The sequence below is a fragment of the Odocoileus virginianus genome, chromosome 2 (assembly GCF_023699985.2).
Source record: "Odocoileus virginianus isolate 20LAN1187 ecotype Illinois chromosome 2, Ovbor_1.2, whole genome shotgun sequence".
In the NCBI taxonomy this organism is placed as follows: Eukaryota; Metazoa; Chordata; class Mammalia; order Artiodactyla; family Cervidae; genus Odocoileus; species Odocoileus virginianus.
Window position 1 is genome coordinate 28154997 of NC_069675.1, and position 22355 is coordinate 28177351.

Here is a 22355-nt window from a genome sequence, read left to right on the forward strand (position 1 = left end):
TGGCCAGAGTGACCAGAAAGACTTACAAAGGCAGTGACCTGTGGCAACACCCAGATATGCTGACCTCACTGGTCTCTGTCTTCCCCCACCGGAGGAGGGCTGGCCCAGATGCAAACGGACAGACTGACTCTGCAGGGCTGAGACTGGTCATGGTTCAACAGGGACTGGTTCTGTTTAGGTCTGATGAGTATGTCTTTGACCTCTGGTGCTGACCTGTGCAGGTGACTCGGAAGGGGGCCGGCAGGGACTGCCACGACTCTGGTGGCCTTCGGGAAGGATGTGAGTGCTTAGAGGGTGGGCCGCAGCTACACTGGTCTCCTGGCTAGGAACAGGGCACTCATGCCTCAGCCTTTGGGCTGTGCCGAGTACAAGCACCTGGAACTCTTCTCCTGCAGCCCCAGCAGCTTCACCCCTGCGGTGGGGACAAAGGGCACGGTGTCTACACTGCCCCTTGCTCCTTCGCCTTCCCCAGAGAGCACACCACTTTCACATCTGCCTTCAGACGCCCTGGCAGCATGGTGAAGGCATTCGGCCTTAAAAGACCTCACTGTTTATTCTACATCTTAAAAAACAGGAAAGGGCTTGCAGGAGGGCGGGGGTCACAGCTGAGGTGGTTTCGCTCTGCCTGGATTGGTGTGGCTCTGTGCATCCCCTCTCCTTCGTTTCCTTTCTTATGCCCATCTTTCATCCCACCTGCCTTGCTGAACAAGCCGTGAAGGTCTGGGGCTTTCTGAGAGCCTTTGAAGGCACCTGGCCTGAACGCTGATTTTCAGGGCCTTTCAGACTTGCAAGTATAAAGGAATCTCTTCCCAGAGCCTTGGGCAGGCCCGTGCTTGAGGACTTAGCGCAGCTGTGGGTTTCTCAGCTGCTGCTTCTGGGTCATCACAGTTCATCCTGCAGGAGTCCCTGGGGCAGACGGGACAAGAGACTTCACTCCTATGTCACAGGTTTGGAACCTGTGACATGCCAGCTGGGTGGCAGTGCAAAGCTGGGACTTTGGCTCAGGTTTCTTGAGAACTCCTGGGCCAGTGTCTGTGCCCTGAGAGCATCACAGGGCAGGGTCAGGACAGCAGTGGGGCTGTTCCCCTGGAATGGCTCATGTCAGGGCATCGGAGGGCTGCTGGATTCCAGTATTCCAGCCTTCCTGCCTCAGAGACTCTCCTCTCGTACTTTTGGTTCTGCCTGAGGGACTCTTCTCCGGGATGAAGACCCCCTGTCCCATGGAGCCAGATACCTTCATGTCACATCCCAAGCTCCCCATTCCTCCCCAGGCCCTGGGACATTTTGCTTCTGGACAGCTTAAAATGGAATCGGCTGGCACTCTGCCTGTTGGCTGCGTTGAGTCCAGCCCTCGCTGCAGTTCTGAGGCATCCGCGAGCAGATTCCCCACCTGCCTCCTAGCTGGGAGTCAGCAGCGAGAAGCGGTTCAGAAGTTGGCTCCGATTTACTGTGGACCACGAGACCCAGAATGTGGCTGGAGGGTTGTAACAACACACATACATCCTCATAGTATTAAGCTAAACGGACACCATGCGCTCAGCTCTGCGCCAGGCACCAGGGAAGCCAGGAGGATGCTGACATGGAAGGCGGCAGAGTCTTGCCCTGCAGGCAGGCACTCATCACTCGGGCGGGGATGCACAGCAAGACCCAGGACAAGATAGATGGTAGTTTTACCATCTGTATGTAGGGCTGGCTGCCGAGTGTTCTCTAGAGTATCTGAATTTGTAAATGCTTGATGTGAGTGTTTCTTCATTGTTAAAAGCATAAGCTTATGTGGAAAAGAAGAAAACATTATGTGCGCACGCTCGCATACACACATACATACACACATGTGTATAAATGAGAGAGAGTGGTTTAAGTGCTAACTGAAGGTTGTCCTAAGCAGAGAAGGGCAGGGGTGATCACACTTCCAGGTGGAAGACTAGAACTTTGGATTAAAATAGTTGTTTTTTTTTTTTAAAGTCTCAGAATCGTTTCTGCAGATGACATGTTAGACTCATTCAATGTATAAGACAGGTATGCCAGGGGCTGGGCTGGTTGAAGGGAGTGGGGAGCCAGGGCTTCCCCCTTCTCTTCCCAGCCCCACTGCCCGCAGCCTCCCCACGACTCCACCCAGGAAGCATTGAGTCCTGATGAGGCTGTGGCCCCACCATCCATAGTAGCACCCTAGGGCCCTGCCAGCCTCCTCGTACCATTGCTTAAAGAACTGGGCCGCCCGTCCTGGCAGATGGAGGGAGAGAGAGCACTGTGCTCCAGCAAGACCGGTAGTTGGTTGTCCTAGAAGAGCAGCAAGGAGTGGGGTGGTTTGCTGGTCCCTGTTACCAGTTGGAGAGCGTTTGGCGGTGCCCACTGTGTGTGCATGCCCATGTCCCCACGACATAGTAAAAACCCCTGGGGGTGAGGCCCCCATGGGGACACACAGAAGGTCAGAGGGTGGCACCTGGCTAGGATCTGGCCACGTGTCAGGGGAAGGGGGAGCCCTAGCAGGGGCAACGACGTGAAACAAAGCATGGACGAGCCGGGAAGCCTGTCCTGTGGTCCAGGCTGCCACTAATACCCTGTGAGCACCACACAGGTACCCAGGGTCACGGGGAGCAGTAGCAGGGATGGAAGGTGGCACACAGAGGCGTTCTGATTGATGTCACAGTCGGCGCAGGGCTTCTTGTCAAGGAAGATGGTCCTGGTGGTGAGACCAGGGAAATCTCGGGAGCTAACCTGGGCCTCCAGGGATCTGGGACTGAGGGATCCAGCCTGAGGAGGGCTGTCAGAGTGCTTGCCCCAGCCCAGAAAGGATGTGGTTGGGTTGAGAAATTCCACTCTGGGTCGCTCATGCTAATGGAATGTGAGCAGCCGTGAGCAGAAGAGCCTGTGTTGGTAGAAGTCACTGTAACACCAGCTCAGCTTTCGGCCACTTCTGTTCCGGGCACATGGTGTGGTTGGATCCACCCCACAGGGCCCTGGTGGAGAGGGGCATGCTGCAGAGAAGGCCTGTCTGGGGAGATCTGGGAGCAGGGGAATGCTGCAGGGCTGGGCTGCCCAAAGGACTGTCCCGGGAACCAGCTCCCAGTCACCCTGCCTAGGGGATTCTGCTGTTCTGGGTGTCCCTGCCCCCTGGAGAGCTTGCGCTTGCACCAACACCTGTTCTAACCATAGCCCACCACAGTTGTCCTCCTTCCCCCAACTCTCAGCCACATCTCACCCCACGTTCCTTTTTTGTCAAACACCAGTCCCAGCAAGACCCCCTTCATCCGTGCTTTTCCTTGAGTCTGATCCAAAACCCCAGGCCTGGATTCTGTGAGCAGTTTGCCATTTTTAGCACTAATTGTCACCTGGAAGGCCGAAATTGTGTCTTCATGTTCCTAAAGCAGAGGTTCCTAATACTTATGGAGTGTTGGACCTTTCAAGAATCTGGAAAAAGGGACTGGGGGTGGCAGGACCAGTGTCCCCAGCAGCTCCCACCAGGGTACTGAGACCATGGATTTGCCCAGAAGCAGTGTCTTGAATGAAGGAGGCTCACCGCTCACCACCTGAGGAGAACCAGGAGTCACAGCCTTGTTTGGGCCTCAGTGGCTCAGCCAAGTTCTCCACAGGCTGCTAGGCAGCTGGTGTGCGTCAGTGTGGCTGGCAGTACCCGTGGGGAAAAGACTGCAGTATTTCCATACATGTTGGTAAATAGCCACTGCCTGGCCCTCATCAGGACCCTGGACCCCCCAACAACTGACGGGCAGGCACGTGGCATCACCCTGGTCATGCTGAGCCAGTGCTCTGATTGCATCTACTGTTGTCTTGGGCAGAATGGGGCAGCTGTCCGTCCACCCCTGCTATGGACCTGCCTTCTGGTGGGACCCTCTCTTCCCTGCCTCTCTCAGGGCCACATCCCCACTGTTCCCACTGTTCTTACCCTAGAGGACTTCAGGTTTGGGGGAGGGGGTTGCAAGAGATTCTGTTGTTCTTAAACGGTGACTGAATAAGACTTCATGTCACTTTCATCCTATTGAATATATGAGGAGAACTGGCAATTTTAGGCTATTCGGTGAAGATAAAGGAAAAGCTGATCATCCTCGGGTGCTCAGGGTCAGGATACAGTTTGCATTCAAGCACCTGTTGCATGCTGGTGAGGAGGAAAAGCAGAACCCTGCCCTTTGGTGACCTTCTCATCCGTCCCTTTCTTAGCCTCTTTCCTTGAGTCAGTTTCCTTCTGGGTCTGTCTCTGATGTAAGGCCTGGAGAGCCTGTAAGTAAAAAGATAGCCATGTGTTCGGTGAGGAGGATGCTGCAGAGCTGAGGGTGTGGGGAGAGACCGCTACCACGGCAGACAGTGCTTGAGAGGCGGGCGGGATGGTACACGACCGGGATAAGCAAGAGCCACAGGGATGCTGACGAATGCAGAGGAGCGCTCTGTGCTTCGGCAGAGAGGATGGGGAAACGAGGCAGAGAGAGCACGTGATCCAGGGATACGGCTGCGGCCGCCGTGCTTGTGGGCACCCTGCCTCCTGAGTGCGGGGGAGGTGGGCTGATGGGGGCTGCTCTGGTGGGGCAGAGTCCCTTGGGGTTCCACCCCGGGAGGAAAGCCAGGGGAAGGGGGCCCCTCAGGTGTTCTCACTGCTGTTCTCCCTCCCACAGCCTGATGTTCACCAAGGTGAAGCTGGAGCAGATCCTGAAAGGCCCAGAGGAAGCCCTGGTGACCTGTAGACAGATGCTGCGACTGTGGCAGACCCTGTTCAGCTTCTCCCAGCTGGGGTGAGTGGCCTGTCCCTCCAGATGGAGTTGGGAGGTGGTGGTTGCCAGGGCAATAGTCCACAGCTGAGTGGCCATGATGCCTCGTGGGTGAGAGGGTGGTGAAGATGTCTGAATGAGGGCATGGGACTTACTGCTCCTGGGGCCTTTTACGGCCTGCCCTAATTTTAATCTTTTGACAATCCTCTGTGAAGGACAGAAAAAAAGGTCTTTAGGAAACTAAAGATCAGGGGGGTAAGAAGGAAACGAAATCATTATTAAGCACCTCCCCCATCAGCTGGTTTTATCTTATCCACTGTCATAGTTTATCCTCACCCCCGGGGGTTCTTAACCTGAGACCCAGAGACCTTACGTATCAGAGCCACTCTCCTATGAGTGGTAGTGGTTGGGCTTAAACCTGAGTCTCCAGCCTTTGGAGCTTGTCACCTCTTTCCTGGTTCCATCTGTAAGCCGGGAGAGGAAGAGGAGGAAGATGAGTTTCTGAAGGGCCCCCCACTCACCTACCATCTCCACGCATCCCATCTCCTGCTCCAGCCCCCAGCTCTGAGATTCTCCTTGACCAGAGCAGGGCACTCTTGTCCAGGCTGAATCTGCAGAACGTCTTTGCTGACACCTGCCAAGACACCTGGGCTCAACTTGTGCAGCCCAAAGCAGAAATGGGCTTCATTTCTGCTCCACTCCCTTTGTCTGGCTGTGTCATCTCCCCACCGCCTTAGGGGACCCCACTCTGGTGGGCACTTTCACTGGGACTCTGGGAGCCTAGCAACCTCTTAGAGTCCCCAAAGCAATGTCTCTAAAGTTGGAATTTACAGAGGAGGCCCGAGGATAATCTGATCGAATAAAAAATCCTTGGGCAGGGTAGGGTCAGGCCTCTCTTTGCAGGCTTTGGGCCTGGGAGATTCCAGGGCAGAGCAGGGCAGTGGGTGGAAGCTGCCAGCAGGCAGCCCTGGAGTGAGGGACTTTTCAGAAAGGAACTGGGGAACCACCTGGCAGCTGGATGCTGTGAAGTGAGGGCCAGATTCTGGTGTGTGGGGGGCCCGCCTTTGGATGCCCCTCACCCTGCCGCTCACCAGCTGTGACAGGCAGGCAGGTGCATGGCCTGGCTCCACTTGCAGAGAAGAGCTGCCCCAGAGCTGGCAGAGCGCGCCTCTCAGCCGGATGGCTGGCTGCCTGCTCATCTAGGCGATCATGGCGGGGCCCCTCTGAGCTGCAGCCTTGTCTCCACGTGTAGGGCTTAGCCCGTGGCTCCCCTCCAGGAGCAACAGAGCCATAGAGCTGTCAGGAGCTCTCGATGGTGCAGCGGTCAGGTTTGCCTTGGGGTCTTTTCAAGCCACCATCTTCACCCTTACCTCTGGAGGACCAACCCCCACCCACTCAGGGTAGAGCAGGGCTCAGCCTGGCCAGCTAGTTGGAGGCAAACTGTTGGGAGCAGAGAGTCAAATCCAATCCCCTCCTGGCTTCCCCAAGGATAGGGAGTGTTCTTTCTGAACCTGAAGCCACAGAGCAAAAACTTGTCACATCTGGGCTGGGGAGTCCAGGATCAAGGCCAGAATCCACAGCCTGAAGGTCCGGGCCGCCCTGCCCTGCCAGCCCCGCCTCCCATTCTGCGCCTTGGCCATCTTCCCCTGCTCTGCTCTTCCTGAACCAGCCCACGTGGCCCCTCGGGGAGCCCCCTGTGCCTTGCCTCTGGGGCCCCAGTGCAACACTCTGCATCCGGGTCTTTGTTAAATGCTTAGTGTGGACTGTCTCTTCTTGTCCGGCTGTCAGGTTCTTCAGGGTAGGGGCCTAGGACCAGGTGGCAAGAGGTCCCTGAGCCGAGCCGTTTCTGAAGCCCCTAGAAGAGCCCCCTTGGGAGCAGCAGCTGTGTCTGTGCATTTACTCTAGGCCGGCATGGGAGGGGCCCCAGTCCACATCCTCATTTCATCCTCACAACAGCCTTGTGATGTTGACATTCTCATGCTCGTTAACTGCACACAATAACATTTCAAGAAAAGAGAAGTAAGATCTAGAAAGGTTAAGTAGCTTTGCCAAGGGTCACACAGCTAAGGAGGGGCAGCCCCCAGCTTTCCCCCAGGGTCTCTGGATCTTTCACACTCATGTGCCTCCCGAGAATGAGAGGTGGGCATGAAGGGTGGGAGCCAGGCCTTTCCCACTGTGTTTCTGTGGATGGTTTCCTCTAACGCCCACAAAGATGGCTGTGCACCCAGATGCCCGAGCTCCGTGTGAACCGTCATTAAGACGGAAGGATGCCCTGCTGTTCTTTGTGGGTCCACTCTGAAGGGAGGAGGCCTCGGGGCCTGCTTCCTCCTCTCCTGCCCTTTCGGCCTCAGTCCTCTGAGACTCTGCAGTCAGCAGGTTAAGGCCACAGCACCCTTGGCAGGGTGCTGTCGCAGGCTGCTGTCGGGGGCTGCGTGTGCCCAAAGATGGGCATAACCTTTCCGAGCTGGCGGCTCCCCCACACCCCACACTAAAAAAGAGGAGCCTCCCTAGCCATGTGGGAGCTGCAGGGACCTGGGGAATTGGGGGAACTGTGATAAGAGGGCCAGACTGCTTATCTGCCACCGAAGGGCCCCCTCCGGCTCCTCCAGGGCCACTCTGGCAGTCCAGGGTAAGGGACCCTGAGGCAGGGAGCGGCTTCTGGGCCTTCTGTGCCTGCAGGGCGGGCTGGTCCACAAAAGAACAGGCTTTCCATGGAAGCCAGTTCACAGCGCCTGCTCTGTACCTGGCTTTCTGCTGGACGCCGAGAGGATACCAAAGGTAGAAGAGGGATTAGATGGACGGGAGGGTTTCTGGTCTTCAGCGTGTGTGTGTGCGCGTGCGTGTGCGTGTGTGCACGCATGCGCATGCACTGGGATCCACCCGTGACAGAGAGCAGGGAGGGAAAGTAGCCTGGGGGCAGATGAGCTGCTGGAAGCCTCTAGAGGGAGGCGGGGACCCTGGACTGGGCTCTAAAGGGGGGGGGGGGGGGGTGGGTGGATCTCGAGAACAGCAGGAACATCCTTGGTGCCAGCAGCATGAGTAAGCATGTAGCTCTGGAAACAAAATGTGGTCACGGTAGGGACTAGTGAGGAGGCTGATGGCCTTGCAGGCGCACAACCTGTGTGGGGTGGATGAGGAAGGGAGCGGGCAGGACGCGATCAGGAGTAAGGAGGGAGGAGTGGGCGGGAGACAATAAGGAGAACTATCATGTCAGTTCAGCTCTGGGATGAACCAGATTCTAGTAATCCTGAGCCTGAGCTGTGATCTGGCCTGCTGCTCTTCTCCATCCTTCCCAGTGATCTTTAGCTCTGTTCTCAGGTCTGAACTCAGCCCCAGAGCCTACCTAGCGTAAGGCTCCCCTCATTCTCCCTGCCAGCCCTCCACCTCACTGGGGCCTGGCCCTCCCTTGCCTTCCAGGGGCCTGGAAAAGGATGGCAGCCTCGGCGAGGGCCTCACGCTGAAGAAACAGAGTGGCATGCACTTGACTCTGCCCGACGCCCATGATGCAGATTCTGGTAAGAATGTGCCCCGTGAGCAGCTGTCCACATGAGCCCGTGGCTCCCTGTCCCAGCGTGAGCATCTGCCCGGTCTGGTGGAATCCATCCTGCCTCTGGCTGGCTGCTGCCCAAGGTCCTGTGCTAAGGAACTGCCCTCGGGCCTCTTTAGGGCCCAGAGTGGCAGGATAGCTGCTGGGCCTGGGGCAGGAAGTAGGCAGATGGCATAGGCAAGAGAGGGACCCCATCCTCTGTGTGGGAGTAGGGAAGACTGGGGTGGAGAGGTAACTGTGGAGCACAGAGACCGTCTCCCCTTAGGCTGAAGCTCAGGGCCAAGGGGACTTCCTGGTGGTCCAGTGGCTAAGCTCCACGCTCCTGATTCAGGGGGCCTGGGTTCAATCCCTGGTCAGGAAACTAGATCCCACATGCTGCAACTAAGAGTTCCCATAACAAAGATCCTGCACGGCCAAATAAATGAATTTTTTTTAAAGAAAAGCTCAAGGCCAAGGTCTGCCACGATAATGTCCTCAACAGATCAAGTCAAGTATAAAAGGAAGGGCTGAGCTTCTATTTCAGCCTAAATCTGACCGTGGTTTCCTGGAAAAATTCATCCTGACATCCATGGCTTGTGAAATTCAAACCAGTTTAGGATCTGCAAGCTTACATGTTTTAACCCAGGACTGATTAAAGCGAATACCTTCCTCCAAAACACAAGCAAAGTTAGTCACGGGAATGAAAGTGTGAGGGAATTGTATTTGATGTCATTGCTCATCTTTTCCACTTCTGTGGCCGTGAACCAACTTGCACCTTTGTTGTCAAGAGATGAAGCTGATTCCTGAAGCCACACCCAGCACCTGATTTGAGCTGAGGAGCGATGGGCTGGATGTAGAGCTGCTGACTCCAAGGAGGCAACGGTGCCGGGGAGTGTAGCGCCTTTGCAATTAGAGAGGGAAGAACTCTGGGCAAAGTTATTAGGACTCTATGAACACTCGCCTTATAAACTGAAGTCATCTGTGGTTTGCCCCAAGGTCTCCTGAGTTTATTGGAGCCTTTACTGCCTCTGAGAGAGAGAGGGAAAAAAAGTGCTTGCATTTCACCTGCACATAAACGTAAATGTCAACAGCTTGTATATCCTGAACAGGGACCCATGTTACTCAGGACTGCCATGGGGAGAAGTTCTCCAGAGGTCTCACGGTCTGGCCCAAGCTGCTACCCAAGAATCCTTCACAGCCCAACCTCCAATGGGACTTTTCTATAAAGAAATAATAGGCACTTGTGAAAGAAAGTGAAAGTATAAAAGGGAGAAAGGAAAATTCATCCATCATTCCACCATGTATGCGTGCTAAGTCGCTTCAGTTGTGTCCGACTCTGCGACCCTTTGGACTGTATTCCATCAAGCTCCTCTGTCCATGGGATCCTCCAGGCAAGAATAGTGGAGTGGGTTGCCGTGCCCTCCTCTAAGGTACTTTTCTATAAAGAAATAATAGGCACTTGTGAAACAGAAAGTAAAAATATAAAAGGGAGAAAGTAAAAGTCATCCATCATTTCACCACTCAAACCTTAATAAGTGGCCTTTCAGACTTTCGGAAACATTCCTGTATTTCGTTTCTTATAAAACTGTGATCCTTCTCTTTTGCAGTCTGCTGCTTTTTTACCAAACTACATAATATCACCATCTTTCTGCATCAGTACCCATTGTTACGCATTGTTATTTTAATGACTGCATTATCCAGTATGATTATAGTCTCAATTATTTTTAATCAGTCCCCGCTGGTGGACATTGAGACCATTTCTGTCTTCAGTATCCTGGGCAGTGGTAGAATGCCCACCATTGCCGATGTTCACGGTGTTCTTCCTTAGGGATTGAAGTGGGCTTACTGCCTCACTGCCCCTCAGAAACCCACCCCTCTCTTGGCATGGGTGGGAGTATTAGATGGCCCCCTCCTAGTGGGTCTGTGCACTGTTTCGCGGCTGCAGGACCCGGCCACCCTGCTGTGACTCGGCGTGCCCTGCCTCTCCTGCAGGGCTATGCAGCCACTGTCACCAGGCCTGCAGCTCAGCCTTTCCCATCTTGCTCTACAGGCTCTCGGCGGGCATCATCCATTGCTGCCTCCCGGCTGGAGGAGGCCATGTCGGAGTTGACTGTGCCCAGCTCGGTCCTGAAGCAGGGCCCCATGCAGTTGTGGACCACGCTGGAACAGATCTGGCTCCAGGCTGGTGAGTGCTCCCACCCCCTACCTACAGGCCACCCGGGCCCCCTCTGGCTCCTGCGGGTCTGCCCTGGCAGCCCAGGTGGGAAAGCTGTGTCTTGAAGAGAACCAGTTAGGACTCAAACCCCTGAGAACTCTTGGGAGATCTAGAGGAGAAGTGAGGTGTGCTGGCCCCAAAAAAGCTGGGGGTCGAATTCATTGAAAACAGAGGGCTAGGAACTCAAGGATCGCCATTCAGGTAATAATCTCTCTTGACAGCTAGTAGGCACCATTGCCACCCTGGAGTTGGATGGTCTGTTAGTGTTGGGGAGGCAGGAGGTTCAGAGTCCCACAGCTCATTTACTGTTCTGATCTGAAATGAGAGCTTAACACATCCATAGTAGGTGCTCGGCAAAGTTTAATTTGCGACCCTGTGGACTGTAGGGTCCACATCAGGCTCCTCTGTCCATAGGATTCTCCAGGCAAGAATACTGGAGTGGGTGTGAGAGGGGGGTTAGAATGAAACAAGAGAGAACCAAGACAGGAGATGTGCCTGAATGAGATAAAATGGTAGCAGCAGCGGCCAAAGTAAAAGGAAGGTGCTAGGGTGAGTGAAATCCTAAAAATGCACCAGGCCAACATGACCCCTTGACCCACGCTTGAAGCTCCTCACCAGGTACTCATTATCCTCCTGTTGCCCCTCCCCCACAGCCTCCCACCTGCCCCGCCCCCGGGCAGTGTCTCTAACCCCGAGGAGAGAGAGAGAGAAGAGACAAAGGAGATACTCCCTTCCTGGGACCTGCAGATTCTGCAAGTCAGAGTTAGAATGTGCTTGTTGATTGAGGATCTACAGTTCCCCACTGGTAGCTTCCACATATGGACACATTAGTATGCAGGACGCCCCCACTCTCCCCCCTCCACAGGATCTAAATCTGGGGGAAAAAATTGGACAAGGATTCATAAAAAGACTAGACCGGGAAGCATGTTAATAATGCAGATATTGCCCCAGTTAGCACATCGGGCTCCCTTGGGATGCTAGGGATGTGGGGGCTGTGTTCCAGTGTCGCTTGTTGCACCTGAAGTAGGAAGAAGAAATTTGAAAAATCCAGAGGGATAATGAGCTAGGCTTCCTCTGAGGCAAAGATGCCCTGTCATCTTCTCAGACGTGGAACTCTAACAGCTCCTGGTGGGCATACTGGGGCCCCACCCCCACAGGGGCCTGTGGTAGAAAGCTGCACCCTCCCCTGGGGTTTCACCAGCTTCAAGGAACATATTGGCAGTGTACTGATGAGTGGTCGGATTTGGGAGGTGCCTGCTACCTGCTTTGGAACTCCCCAAGGCCTTTTGTGTTAATGGTCTGTCTTGTTGACTCCTCTTAGCAGGTAACAACCGTATCTGCATTTTACAAGGCTGCTTGCATCTCTGAGAAATGCTGCTTTCTGCTAGGGGGGTAGTATGTTCTGGTAACTCCAAGTAAGGTTAAAGGCCTTTCTGAAGCCTGTAATTAGACTTGGGAATTTTGGTATAAGTGACATCCTTCAATAATTTGCACATTAGCCTTTCTTCTCTGGACATCATCCTAGACATTTGGCCCATGGAGAACTCTGAATGCTTGAACTGTGGTGCAAGGTGAGGGTTGGGCTGTGTGGCATTAGGAGACAAGCTTGGGATGTGTGACCATGCAGAACAGCAGTGGCTTCTATAAGGTAAACACTTCTCTTTCCTTCTGTAACAGTTCAGAGATGGCAGCCTTGACTAGGATGACAGCTCTGCTCTCCTGGTCCAGGGATCCAGATTCCTTCCGTTTTGTTGGCTTTGCTCTTCCTACGGTGTCACTCTTGTCCTTGTGACCCAAGGTGGCTCTCCACCACATTCACATGCCAAGGCATAACTAGGAAGGGTGGGAGGAGGGGACACCCTGTCCCTAGAAGGACATGTCCTATAATTTGCATACATCACTTCCCCTCATGATCCATTGGCCAGAACTCAGTCACATGACTATATCTACCTGCAAAGGATTCTGGGAGGTGCCATTGTTCTGGGTATACATTTGCCCCATTAAAAATCAAGGGATCTCTCATTATAGAAGAAAGGAGGATAGACTGGTAGGTAGCTGCCACAGGCAAAAAGGGAAGCAAGAAGGTATCCTAGGTCTTTCATTCTGAGTATGGGAGGATTCTGGAGAATCCTCACTGCATGAGCCCCCTCCCCTCCCTTGGCCATCATCATCACCAGCAAGCATGTGCTGAGCACCCCTTGAATGAAGGACTGCCAGGAGCAGATCACCCTAAGCTTCTTCAGCCCCACCTGACCCAAGCTACAAGTATCGTCATCAGCAACGCCCATGACCACCCCCACCCCCCCAGCCTAATGATTCCTCCAGCTGCACCAGATTTCCAGGAAGAGAAAACTACCCCCCTTTATCATTTTAGAATGAGCTAATCCTCCAGTTTGGTTCAAGATTAATTGCATCCCAGTCTGTCTTGGCAGTAAGTTCCATCATTAACCTGCACTTAGGTTGGGAAATGTATCCCTCGTCTCCCAACTGTCCTCCTGCCCCACCGCTCCCCACTCCCCACCCTCTTTAAGACTCCTTCCCATTCCAGTCTGAAGTGAGAAGCTTCATGGAGGGTTTCTGCCTGAGAGATGAGTTTCAAAAATGTTGCTTCTTTCAATGAGTTTCAAAAATGTCTCCTCTTTGGCAGTGGATTTGTGTGAAAAGGGGAGAATCACTCAGCCCCATAGATGCTCCAGGATCCTGAGTGTCAGGAGGTGCCTTCCAGAAGGGCAGGAAGACCCACCTTCCTCTCACTGCAGCTCGTGTCTCTGGGAGCTAAGAGCTAGAGAGGGGTGTGGGTGCAGGAAGAGTCCCCTTGCCCTGAGGGTCCCAGGGCTCACAGGCAGCTGAGGGCATTCCCTGCGTCGGGGGAGAATTGGCCTGAGTCTCAGTTTCCAGATGGCAGATCCACACCATCTTTGCACTGGTGCCCTGGCTCTTTAGATGGCCTTGGAAGTGGATGCTGCCCCTGCTGTTGGCCAGGCAGACTGGGGACCTGGGGTGGGGCAGTAGGGCAGTGTTTATAGATGAGACAGAAGCTGCCTCTGACCCTCGGTCCAACAGGCTCCCCTGACTCTGATGTTTCCCTGTTTCCTCCTTATTTCTTCCCTTATCTCCCTCCACTCTCCCTTCTCTCCCAGCTCCCTGCCCTTCTCCCTCTGGCCTTATATGCCCCCTTCCCACGTCCTCTCTTCCTGTGCTCCTGCTTGTCCTTCTTCCCTCCTCTCTTGTCAGTCAACCCCTCCTTCTGAGTTCGTGAGGAGAGCTCCCAGGACAGGAAGTCGGGCGCCCAGGCCCACAGGGCCTTGACGCCATGTGGCCTGAGTCAATGCGTCACACACCCCTGGGTCCCAGGCTAACCCCGAAACATCCCTTCAGACCTTTGGATTCTCTGTTACTCTCATGGCCATCCTCCCTTCAGCTGGTCTCCTCTCTCACTCCTCCCCTGCCCTCCCAGACCCTTCCTTCTCCTTTATTCTGGGCACCCATATAGGGAAGTGCTTATTTCCTTGAAGGAATAACTTTTGGAGACACCTCCCCCCACCACTGGAGCTCAAGGTGGATTCTTTTTAGGGTCTAACGTTACCTCCTCCCTGGAAGGCCTCTGCCCTTTTAGCCCGGGTAGCCCCCCTTCCTTTCTGGGGTTTACGGGGTTGGGGGCGCCTCTAGGAAGCCATCTCACCTGGGGAGGTGCCTCCAAGGCCCCAGGCCTGGCCCTGGGCCCTCTTTCACCCTGCTCCTCGGGACCAGCCGAGGAAAGCCCTCCTCCCAGCAGAGAGGGCTCGGAACTAGCAGGAACGACCCGGAGAACTGGAGCCAGCTCTGGGTGCAGGGTTAGATCAGGATGCCTCAGAAAAAAATAATAAAGGGGACTGTTGCAAAGCTCCAGGGAACAGATGTTTTCCATTTGGAGCCTGCTGAGAGAAAAGCACAGAGGTGGGGGGGGGGCGGGTGGAGAGAGATGGAGGGAAGAAGAAAAGTTGAAACACTCAGACAGGAGAGGAGGTCAGGGCCAGGGTGGGAAGAGAGGAAGCCGAGAGAAGTGGAGACAAGGAGAGGGAGGGGGAGAGAGGAAGGACCAAGGGGATCAGAGAGGAACCTCTGACTCTGAGGGGGCTGTGAGGCCCATTTGCTGGAGGGATGACCTTGACTATGAGAATCCATGGAAAATCCAATGATGGCGGTGCTTATCCAGCCCTAGCCAGGGGAGACTGGGCTGGGTGTGGACACCTTGGGGCCCTGGTCAGCAGGGCTGGGAGGTAGAGAATTGGGCAGTGGGCGGGCACTGTGCCATAGGGCTCCTGCTGCAGCCTGAGGCTGGCTGGCTGGGGAGCACCATGTTTGGTAAAACAACTGCCTGGGGAGGCTGAGGCTAGAAAAAAGGGGTACATTTGCAGCCCTCCGAGCTGTGGGTCTGTGTGCAGGTCCGGGAACCCACCCTGGCAGTGGGCCCGCCGGGGGCTGTCTGTAAGGTGGCCAAGAGCCCTCACCTCTGGCTCTGGTCTGTGTCGTATGGTTGGTTTCCTGCCTAGCTGGTGATGAAGTCCATCAGAGCAGAGCAGCCCTACCTATTTTTCAGGGCTTGTCCTCTGTTGTGTGGCTGGGACAAAGCCCAGGGCCCCGAGGAAGGAGGGGGCTGGGGATCCTCATAATTGAAATGTGTTGATGTGCAGGCACTGTGAGGAGATCCCAAGGGAGGGACGGGGGCCAGTCTCCAGAGAGAAGGCTCAGGAGTCAGGGCAGCAAGGTGTAAACAGCTTAATGAGCTGGGCCAGGACCAGGTGGGCAGGTGGGCCAGGCCCGAGGAGGGCCTGCTGGGACAAGGTCCAGGGGAGGAGAGAGCCCAGCTCGCCTCTGAGCTCAGCTCCTGGCAGTGGACGAAAGAGCCCAGGGGCTGGTGTGGGACAGGCCTCCCCACCCCCACCACTCACACTTCCTCCCTCCCTTTTCCCCTGTGGCCCTGGAAAAACCTGCCCAGCCCTCCAGACCCAGCCCCGCGTGGCCTCCCTTCTCTCTGCCAGGCCAAGTGCCCCTGTGCCTTCAGGCCCCAGCTCAGATGCCACCTCCCCCAGGAAGACTCCCCTGATTAAACCAGCCCAGCTGGCCCGACCCCATCTGAGTGCCCCGAACACTCAGCCCTGGCACTTGTCACTCCACGGCCCTGGTCACTCCAGTGGTTTGGTGGCTCAGTTGCTCCCCTTCCCCCACCTCCTCTCTTTCTCCTTTTCGTGGGAGGGCCAGGCACATGGTCAGTCCTCAGCAGCTGGATGCTGAACGCAGGTATGAAGGCAGCCAGTGGATAGCCCAGGCGGTGGCTCTGGTTCAAGCCATCTCTGAGGACAAGAGCTGGTGCTGTTCTCTCCCACATTATCATGCGAGCCTGGCTTCTCTGAGTTAATTCTCTGATTCTCCCACACTCTCATCTCCAGGAAAGGAAAAGAGCACCCAGCTCAGAAAGCCTTCTGCAGCGTTCAAGCTGCTTTGATTATCCAGCGGATCTTAGGCTGCATTCACGCTGGGTGCCCCCGGCGCTGTGTGCACAGTCAAGGCCGTTATTAGGCCTCCTCCTGCTTCTTGTTAGAAACAGAAGGAGGGCTGCCTGGGCTTGGGTTTTCCACCTCTTTCTGGTAACTTCCTTTCTGGTAGCACCCCCAGACCTGATCTGAACCAGTGTGACCTCAGCTCTCGGCCATTGCTGGGAATGGTTCTTGGCAGAGTCACCTACCAGGCTCTGCTTGCCCTTCTGTGCTTCCTCCCATTGGTGTGGGGCACCAGCCCCCGAGGGGGGCACCCGAGCCCAGGCTGCCATGGGAGGCGGGCTGAGTGGGCTGCAAGCAACTCCAGGGCACTGTGTTTCTGACAGCACCTGCGGCGGGTGTGTACCTGCACAGCGTGGGTTTGAAATGTGCATTTGTGTGGGCTGGGCCAGGATTGGAGAAACTGCCCCGTTTTCTACTGATGTGGGGCCAGAAGGCACACTGGTTGTGGGGAGATCTTCCCCGCCAGTTGGTTGAAAGACATTCTTCTCTGTGTGATGGAAAGTCCTGAGTCTGGAGGGAGGTCGGGAGCTGCACCTTCTACCAAGGGGCTGGGATGAGGTCCTCCCTCTGTCAGCCTGGGACACGGGAGAGAGCCTGCCTCCCTCCCAGACCTATGAGGATGAAGTAAGAGAAGATGCTTGCCTGGCCCAGGCTCCACAGTCAGCTCTCAGTGTATACTGGTGGCTTTCTAGCTTCTCCGTGTGAGCCCCAGCCCTGCCCATTCGCAGGCACCCTCAGGACTTCCTTCCTGTCCCATCTTTGGCAGCATCACGTGGCTCTCCTCGTCCTGATGATGCAGGTAGAGTTAGCTCTTCAGTCAGTTGGCCTCCCTGGGGAGCCACCTCATCTGCCCCCCACCCTGTCCCCAGACACATGGTGAACAGATGAACAAGTGATGGACAGGACCCGAGCAAATACTTAGCTGCAGGGGACCGCACTCATGTCCCGACTGCCAGGCTCTGAAGTCAGACAGCCCCGTGTGAACCTTGGCTCCATCACTCTGTCTCCCTGTGGCATTAGGAGAGCTCCTTAGCCTCTCTGTGCCCGTTTCCTCCTCCCCGAAGTGGGTGATAGAAGTGATGGTCCTGTAGGGTTTTGTGAGTGTTGGCAGAGTTGTTCTGCGTGCAGCACGTGGCATGAACCTGACACAGGGTGAGCACTCAGAAACCATTGGCTGGCGCCACGGCCGTGGCCCAGAGTGAGCCCATCCTGTGCTGCGTCTCGGGGGGCTGGTTCCATCACCCAGGACCGGCTGCTGAACTCTGGGGGCTGACGGTCGGATGTGGGAGGGGGCCACCGTCTCCGACTCCTCCCGCCGCCTCACCTGCCCTTCTGGTTTGACAGCCGAGCTGTTCATGGAGCAGCAGCACCTGAAGGAAGCGGGCTTCTGCATCCAGGAGGCGGCGGGCCTCTTTCCCACCTCACATTCCGTGCTCTACATGCGGGGCCGGCTGGCCGAGATGAGGGGCAGGTTGGAGGAAGCCAAGCAGCTGTACAAGGAGGCGCTCACGGTGAACCCCGACGGCGTGCGTATCATGCACAGCCTGGTGAGTCAGCCCCGCACCCCCTCAGATGAGCCCCCTCCCCACCTCACCCCTCCCCTGCCTGCAGTGCCCTGGCATCTGTGGCAGACGGCTTCCTCCCTGCCCTCTTGGGAGAGCAGAGGCCATATGGCGGGCCACTCCCCTTCAATCCCCGGCCTGAGTGGATGAAAAAATCTGGGAGGGTTGGCTGATTCTTTGTGACTTCCTTTTGGTGTGTTTCTGTAAGGCCGTCTAGTCCCAAGGGTTTTCACTGTAGGTGCTCATCAGGTCCCTGCCCTGCAGACTCTAGACAGATACCAAAATGCTTTTTTTTTTCATCCCCAGGCCCTGCCTGATCACGGGACTGGCTCCCCCATTTGAGAGGAGCCCCGTGCCTCCTTGTGGGATTCAGGCAGTGTCTTGGGGTGGACTGTTGTGTCAGGCCTGACGCAAGCACACATGGAGAATGGCCTCGGGGTGCTAAGAGGGGCCAACAGCCCCTAATCTTAGGACATGGAGGCCAGGGTGTGGGTGCCCGGGGTTCAGTGACTCTCCTGTGGGAAGGCTTGGCAGTTGGGAATAGGAGGTTGGTTCTTTTGCCCTGGCTTTGCTGTTCTTTTCCTGGGTGGTCAAGGGCAAGTCAGCCCCTTCTCAGTTCAATTCAGTCACTCAGTCATGTCTGACTCTTTGCAACCCCATGGACTGCAGCACAACAGGTCTCCCTGTCCTTCATCAACTCCCAGAGCTTGCTCAAACTCACGTCCATCGAGTCAGTGATGCCATCCAACCATCTCATCCTCTGTCATCCCCTTCTCTTCCTGCCTTCAATCTTTCCCAGCATCAGGGTCTTTTCCAATGAGTTAGTTCTTCGCATGAGCTGGCCAAAGTATTGGAGTTTCAGCTTCAGCATCAGTCCTTCCAATGAACACCCAGGACTGATCTCCTTTAGGATGGACTGGTTGGATCTCCTTGCAGTCCAAGGGACTCTCAAGAGTCTTCTCCAACACCACAGTTCAAAAGCATCAATTCTTTGGTGCTCAGCTTTCTTTATAGTCCAACTCTCACATCCATACATGACTACTGGAAAAACCACAGTTTTGACTAGATGGACCTTTGTTGGCAAAGCCCCTTCTCAGGACCTCAGTTTTACTTACCTGTGCAGTGGGGACTCTGGTCCAGGGAATGTCTCTGACAGGTGATTGAGTAGAACCCAGGGAGGACTCTTTCCTTGCCATCCTTACTTCCTTTCAAAGAACAGGTATCAGGATAAATGTAATGACCTAAAAGTGGACAGGCCTGCATGCACAGTGATTTCTGAAGTATAATTTAGGAGCCCATAGTTACAACACATTCGGGGTCTGGGTTCCACCTCGATGCCCTGCCTTAAGAACTCTCTGAGGAGCACGGCTGTGAGGGTGTCACTGATGTCTGCCCCACGGAGAACACGGCAGCCCCAGGGGAATGGCTCCAGGTGGCTGAAGGGTTATCACTGCCACAAGGGGTCTGCTTTTTTCCTGAGTAGATGCAAGAAGTTAGCTGTCAGCTCAGCATCAGGAAAAATGGTTTAACTCTTGGCATAGTCCAAGGACAGACTCGTGAATCATGTGGTGAGGATGCTGCCCAGAGAATGTAAATATCACATGGAGGAGGAGCTGGACCAGGTCATCTTTATAAGTTCCTTGCTAACCCCAAGAGTCCTTGAAAACAGGGATTCCCATCTCAGCCTGATCTCTGGGTTCCTAGCTCAGGCCCACGTAGCAGCATCTCAGCCTGGGCCAGCTTCTCTCTACCTGGTGCCGTGTTGCCTTCCAGTCTGCTCAGCAAATGTTTGTTTCTTGCAAAGCACATTGTCCTTCCCCCTGCACTCCAGACATTAGCTTTTCTGATAGATGCCTCCCCCAAGGTCACATCCAGAAACTTGATTAAGGAGCCAGAGGATGCAGGCTCTGTCATTAGGCCTGCAGCCAGGCAGACGGCTGCCTGCCTCTACGGTTGCAGATATGAGCCTACTGTCTCAGCCCCCCTGGAAAAAGCCAGCCAAATCCGGTAACAAGTACAATTTTGAAGCAAGTGTACCATTTTTCATTTATGCTTATTATTGTTTGTAGCTATTTTCCTGAAATTGAGGCAGTTTCCAAGGGTGGGTTTCCATGGTAACTGAGTAGCTGTCCAGAGTGGCTCCCTACAGATGTTTCTGAAATGGCCCCTTTTCTCTTCCTGGGGTGCCTTGCTGATTTGATGCAATCTGAGAAAGGACTGCCCACTGTGAAGTTACAGGCAACCAGAGGGGCATCGGCTCCAGCGTAGGCAGCCTATCCCCTTTCCACATGCTGTGTTCCTGCCAGCATCCCACACATATGCATAAAGAATAGCAAATTTCAAGCCTGGGGAAGATTTACTAAGCACTCTTTTCCTAAAGACACATGAACACTTTGGTGTATTGGTCTCCAGCATTCCCGGATCCCAGTGTCTTCCTTGTACTGTCCTGAGACTCAGAACATCTGGGATCTAATCCTAGCTCTGGCCCTAATTCACCTGAGTGATTTAGGAAAAGACACACTTGGCTTCCACGATCCTAATGTCTCCTTTTATAAATGAATAATGAGCTTCATCATTCCTAGACCAGCAGTGTTATAATCAAATGAGCTGATACATGAGAAAGCACTTCTGAAAGTCTGCAGTGCAATATCAGAGAAGGCAGAACACAGCACACACACCACACTCTCTAGTCCCTCACCCAAGACAGACATCACTAATTGGTCACAGCACTTTTTCCCACTGAGCACAGATGGGATCCTGGGATCTTTTTCACCATGGTACTGCATAATGGGAGTCACTCCCCGTTGGTCTGAGTCAGCTTGGCACTTATGTAAGGGATTCACAAATCCCTTAGATTTGATGCGAATCCCCAGGATTCACAAATCTAAAAATAGTAGAGAACAAAAGAGACACAGTAGTTGCCTCAGCCTGAATCTGATGCATCCTTGGAGAATTGTCCAGAGAAAGGAATATGGTAGGGGGACCAGTACTCCCCCGCAACTGGACTCATTGCCAAGGTGGGTTCTCAGGGAGGAGGACATCCTGGCCTTATGATGCCACTGTGGCTCTCTGAGGACAGTGCCCTTGCTCGGTACAAGAGGAAGGAGAGACATCCCTCTGCCCTGAGAGCACAGCCACCCATAACCCGGCTGGAAGGGCTCTGGGTCCCTCAGTGAGCCTCTAACTTAGTGGCTGAGCCCCACACTCTGAGTTCTAGAGAGAGGAAGGCAGAGATACACTCAGTGTGCTGTGGGGATGCCCGGCACTGCCCTGTAGTTCTGAAGCCCAGATGGTCAATCCCCAGGAGGCCGGCCTTGGGACCTCTCTGGAGCTGTGTACATGGGACAGGGGATTTGGAGATAGGCTGGAGAAAGCCTCTCAGAGGGGAAGGCTATTGCTTTCAGGAGCCGGGCTCCAGGCTTCCAAGAATAAGAACTTTGGGCCCAGAAGTGTGTTCTCTGCTCTCCCCGTCCTGCTGCCCTCCCAGCCTGGGATGTGGTGGAGGTGTTTCCATGGTTCTGGCTGCACTCTGGGCTCATTTCAGGCTTTTCCACCCAGATCAGGCAAGAAAGAGAGACCTCTTTGGCAGGGTCGTGCCAGTGAAGAGTCCCTGCCATGCACATAGCAGTGTCCCAGCGTAATCTGTGCCGTCAAGCCCTGATGCCGCAGGCTGCCACCTCCTCCAGGCTCAGGGGTGGCCAGGTGGCTTTGAGAGTCCACCAGGTGTGGGAAGAGAAAGGCATGCTCTCTGCCAATGGAAATACTTGGTAAAACCCCAGGAGCAGGTCCTGACAGTCTCTGCCAGCTCAGTCTTTACCTCCCCTCCAGGTAGCCGGAAACCCCACTCATTTGGCCTGAGTGCTCAGAACTTAATTTACCTGCAGAAGAATATGTTGCGTTGGCCATAAAGTTCGTTTGGGTTTTTCCATCAGTTGATGCAGACTAACGAATGTTTTGGCCAACCCAATAGTTATGAAGGGGTGACCTGACCTGTACCTGCCTGCCTCTGAAGAAACCTGAGAAAGAAAGCTGGTTACTTCCCGAGACCAGCAGAGACCTTGGCCTCCAGGTGACACCTTTTTTTCAGAGAGGGCTCCGCAGGCATGGCCGAGAGGGGGCTTTCTAGGAAGCAGGGATGCTGAGGGAAGGCACGGAGCCCAGCAGTGACATCAGGTCCCTGAGCACCTCCCAAGAGGGGGCTCCTTTGAGGTCACCTGGCCTTAGTAGGAGGAGGGTCACTAGCCCCGGCCGTCCACCGCCTCACTCTCCCTCCCCTCCGTGTGGCTGAGCCGCGAGAACGGATGCTTCGGTGCAGCCTGTCTCACTCCAGGTGCTGCTTGAAAGCTTCAGCCAAGAGCGGACAGCCAGGACTCCCTCCTTGCCGCCTGTGTTTGTGGGTGGCGCCCCACCCTCCTCTCTACCAGGGACAGGTTCCCGGGGAGTGGGATTTCCTGGCTCCTCTCCTGCCAGGCTGCCCTGCTCCTCACAGGCCCCTGTTCTTGGTAATGCTTCTTTCTTGGGACAGAGCTCCAGCTCCTGCTGCCCCATCTTCCCAGAACCCTTTCCTCCTCAGGCACCCCAACTGAAGCAGTCCTGGCCTCGTGACCTGGCCTGTTCTCTCTCCAGATGACCCTGGAAAGCCAGGAAGACAGTGTTTCTTTATCTCTTTTTCCCTTTTATTTTGTATTGGGATGTAGTCGTTAACAAGGTGGTGATAATGAAGGGACTCAGCCATACATACGCGTGTATCCATTCTCCCCCAACTCCACTTCCATCCAGGCTGTCACGGAACATTGA

The 22355-nt window shown here is 54.8% G+C and overlaps 1 protein-coding gene across 3 annotated transcripts in view; it reads left to right on the forward strand.

Moving 5' to 3' along the window:
* Window positions 1-22355, forward strand: part of TTC7A (tetratricopeptide repeat domain 7A) — a 119456-nt gene that overhangs the window by 87531 nt on the left and 9570 nt on the right. For 2 of the 3 annotated variants that reach the window (XM_070477880.1, XM_070477888.1), the window contains 3 exons: window positions 4623-4739; window positions 8133-8230; window positions 10292-10426. In XM_070477880.1, the coding sequence (XP_070333981.1) occupies window positions 4623-4739; window positions 8133-8230; window positions 10292-10426 (350 nt within the window). Of the gene's footprint in view, window positions 1-4622; window positions 4740-8132; window positions 8231-10291; window positions 10427-17340; window positions 17544-22355 lie in introns of all 3 variants that reach the window. The other variant, XM_020876173.2, reaches the window with a different exon arrangement.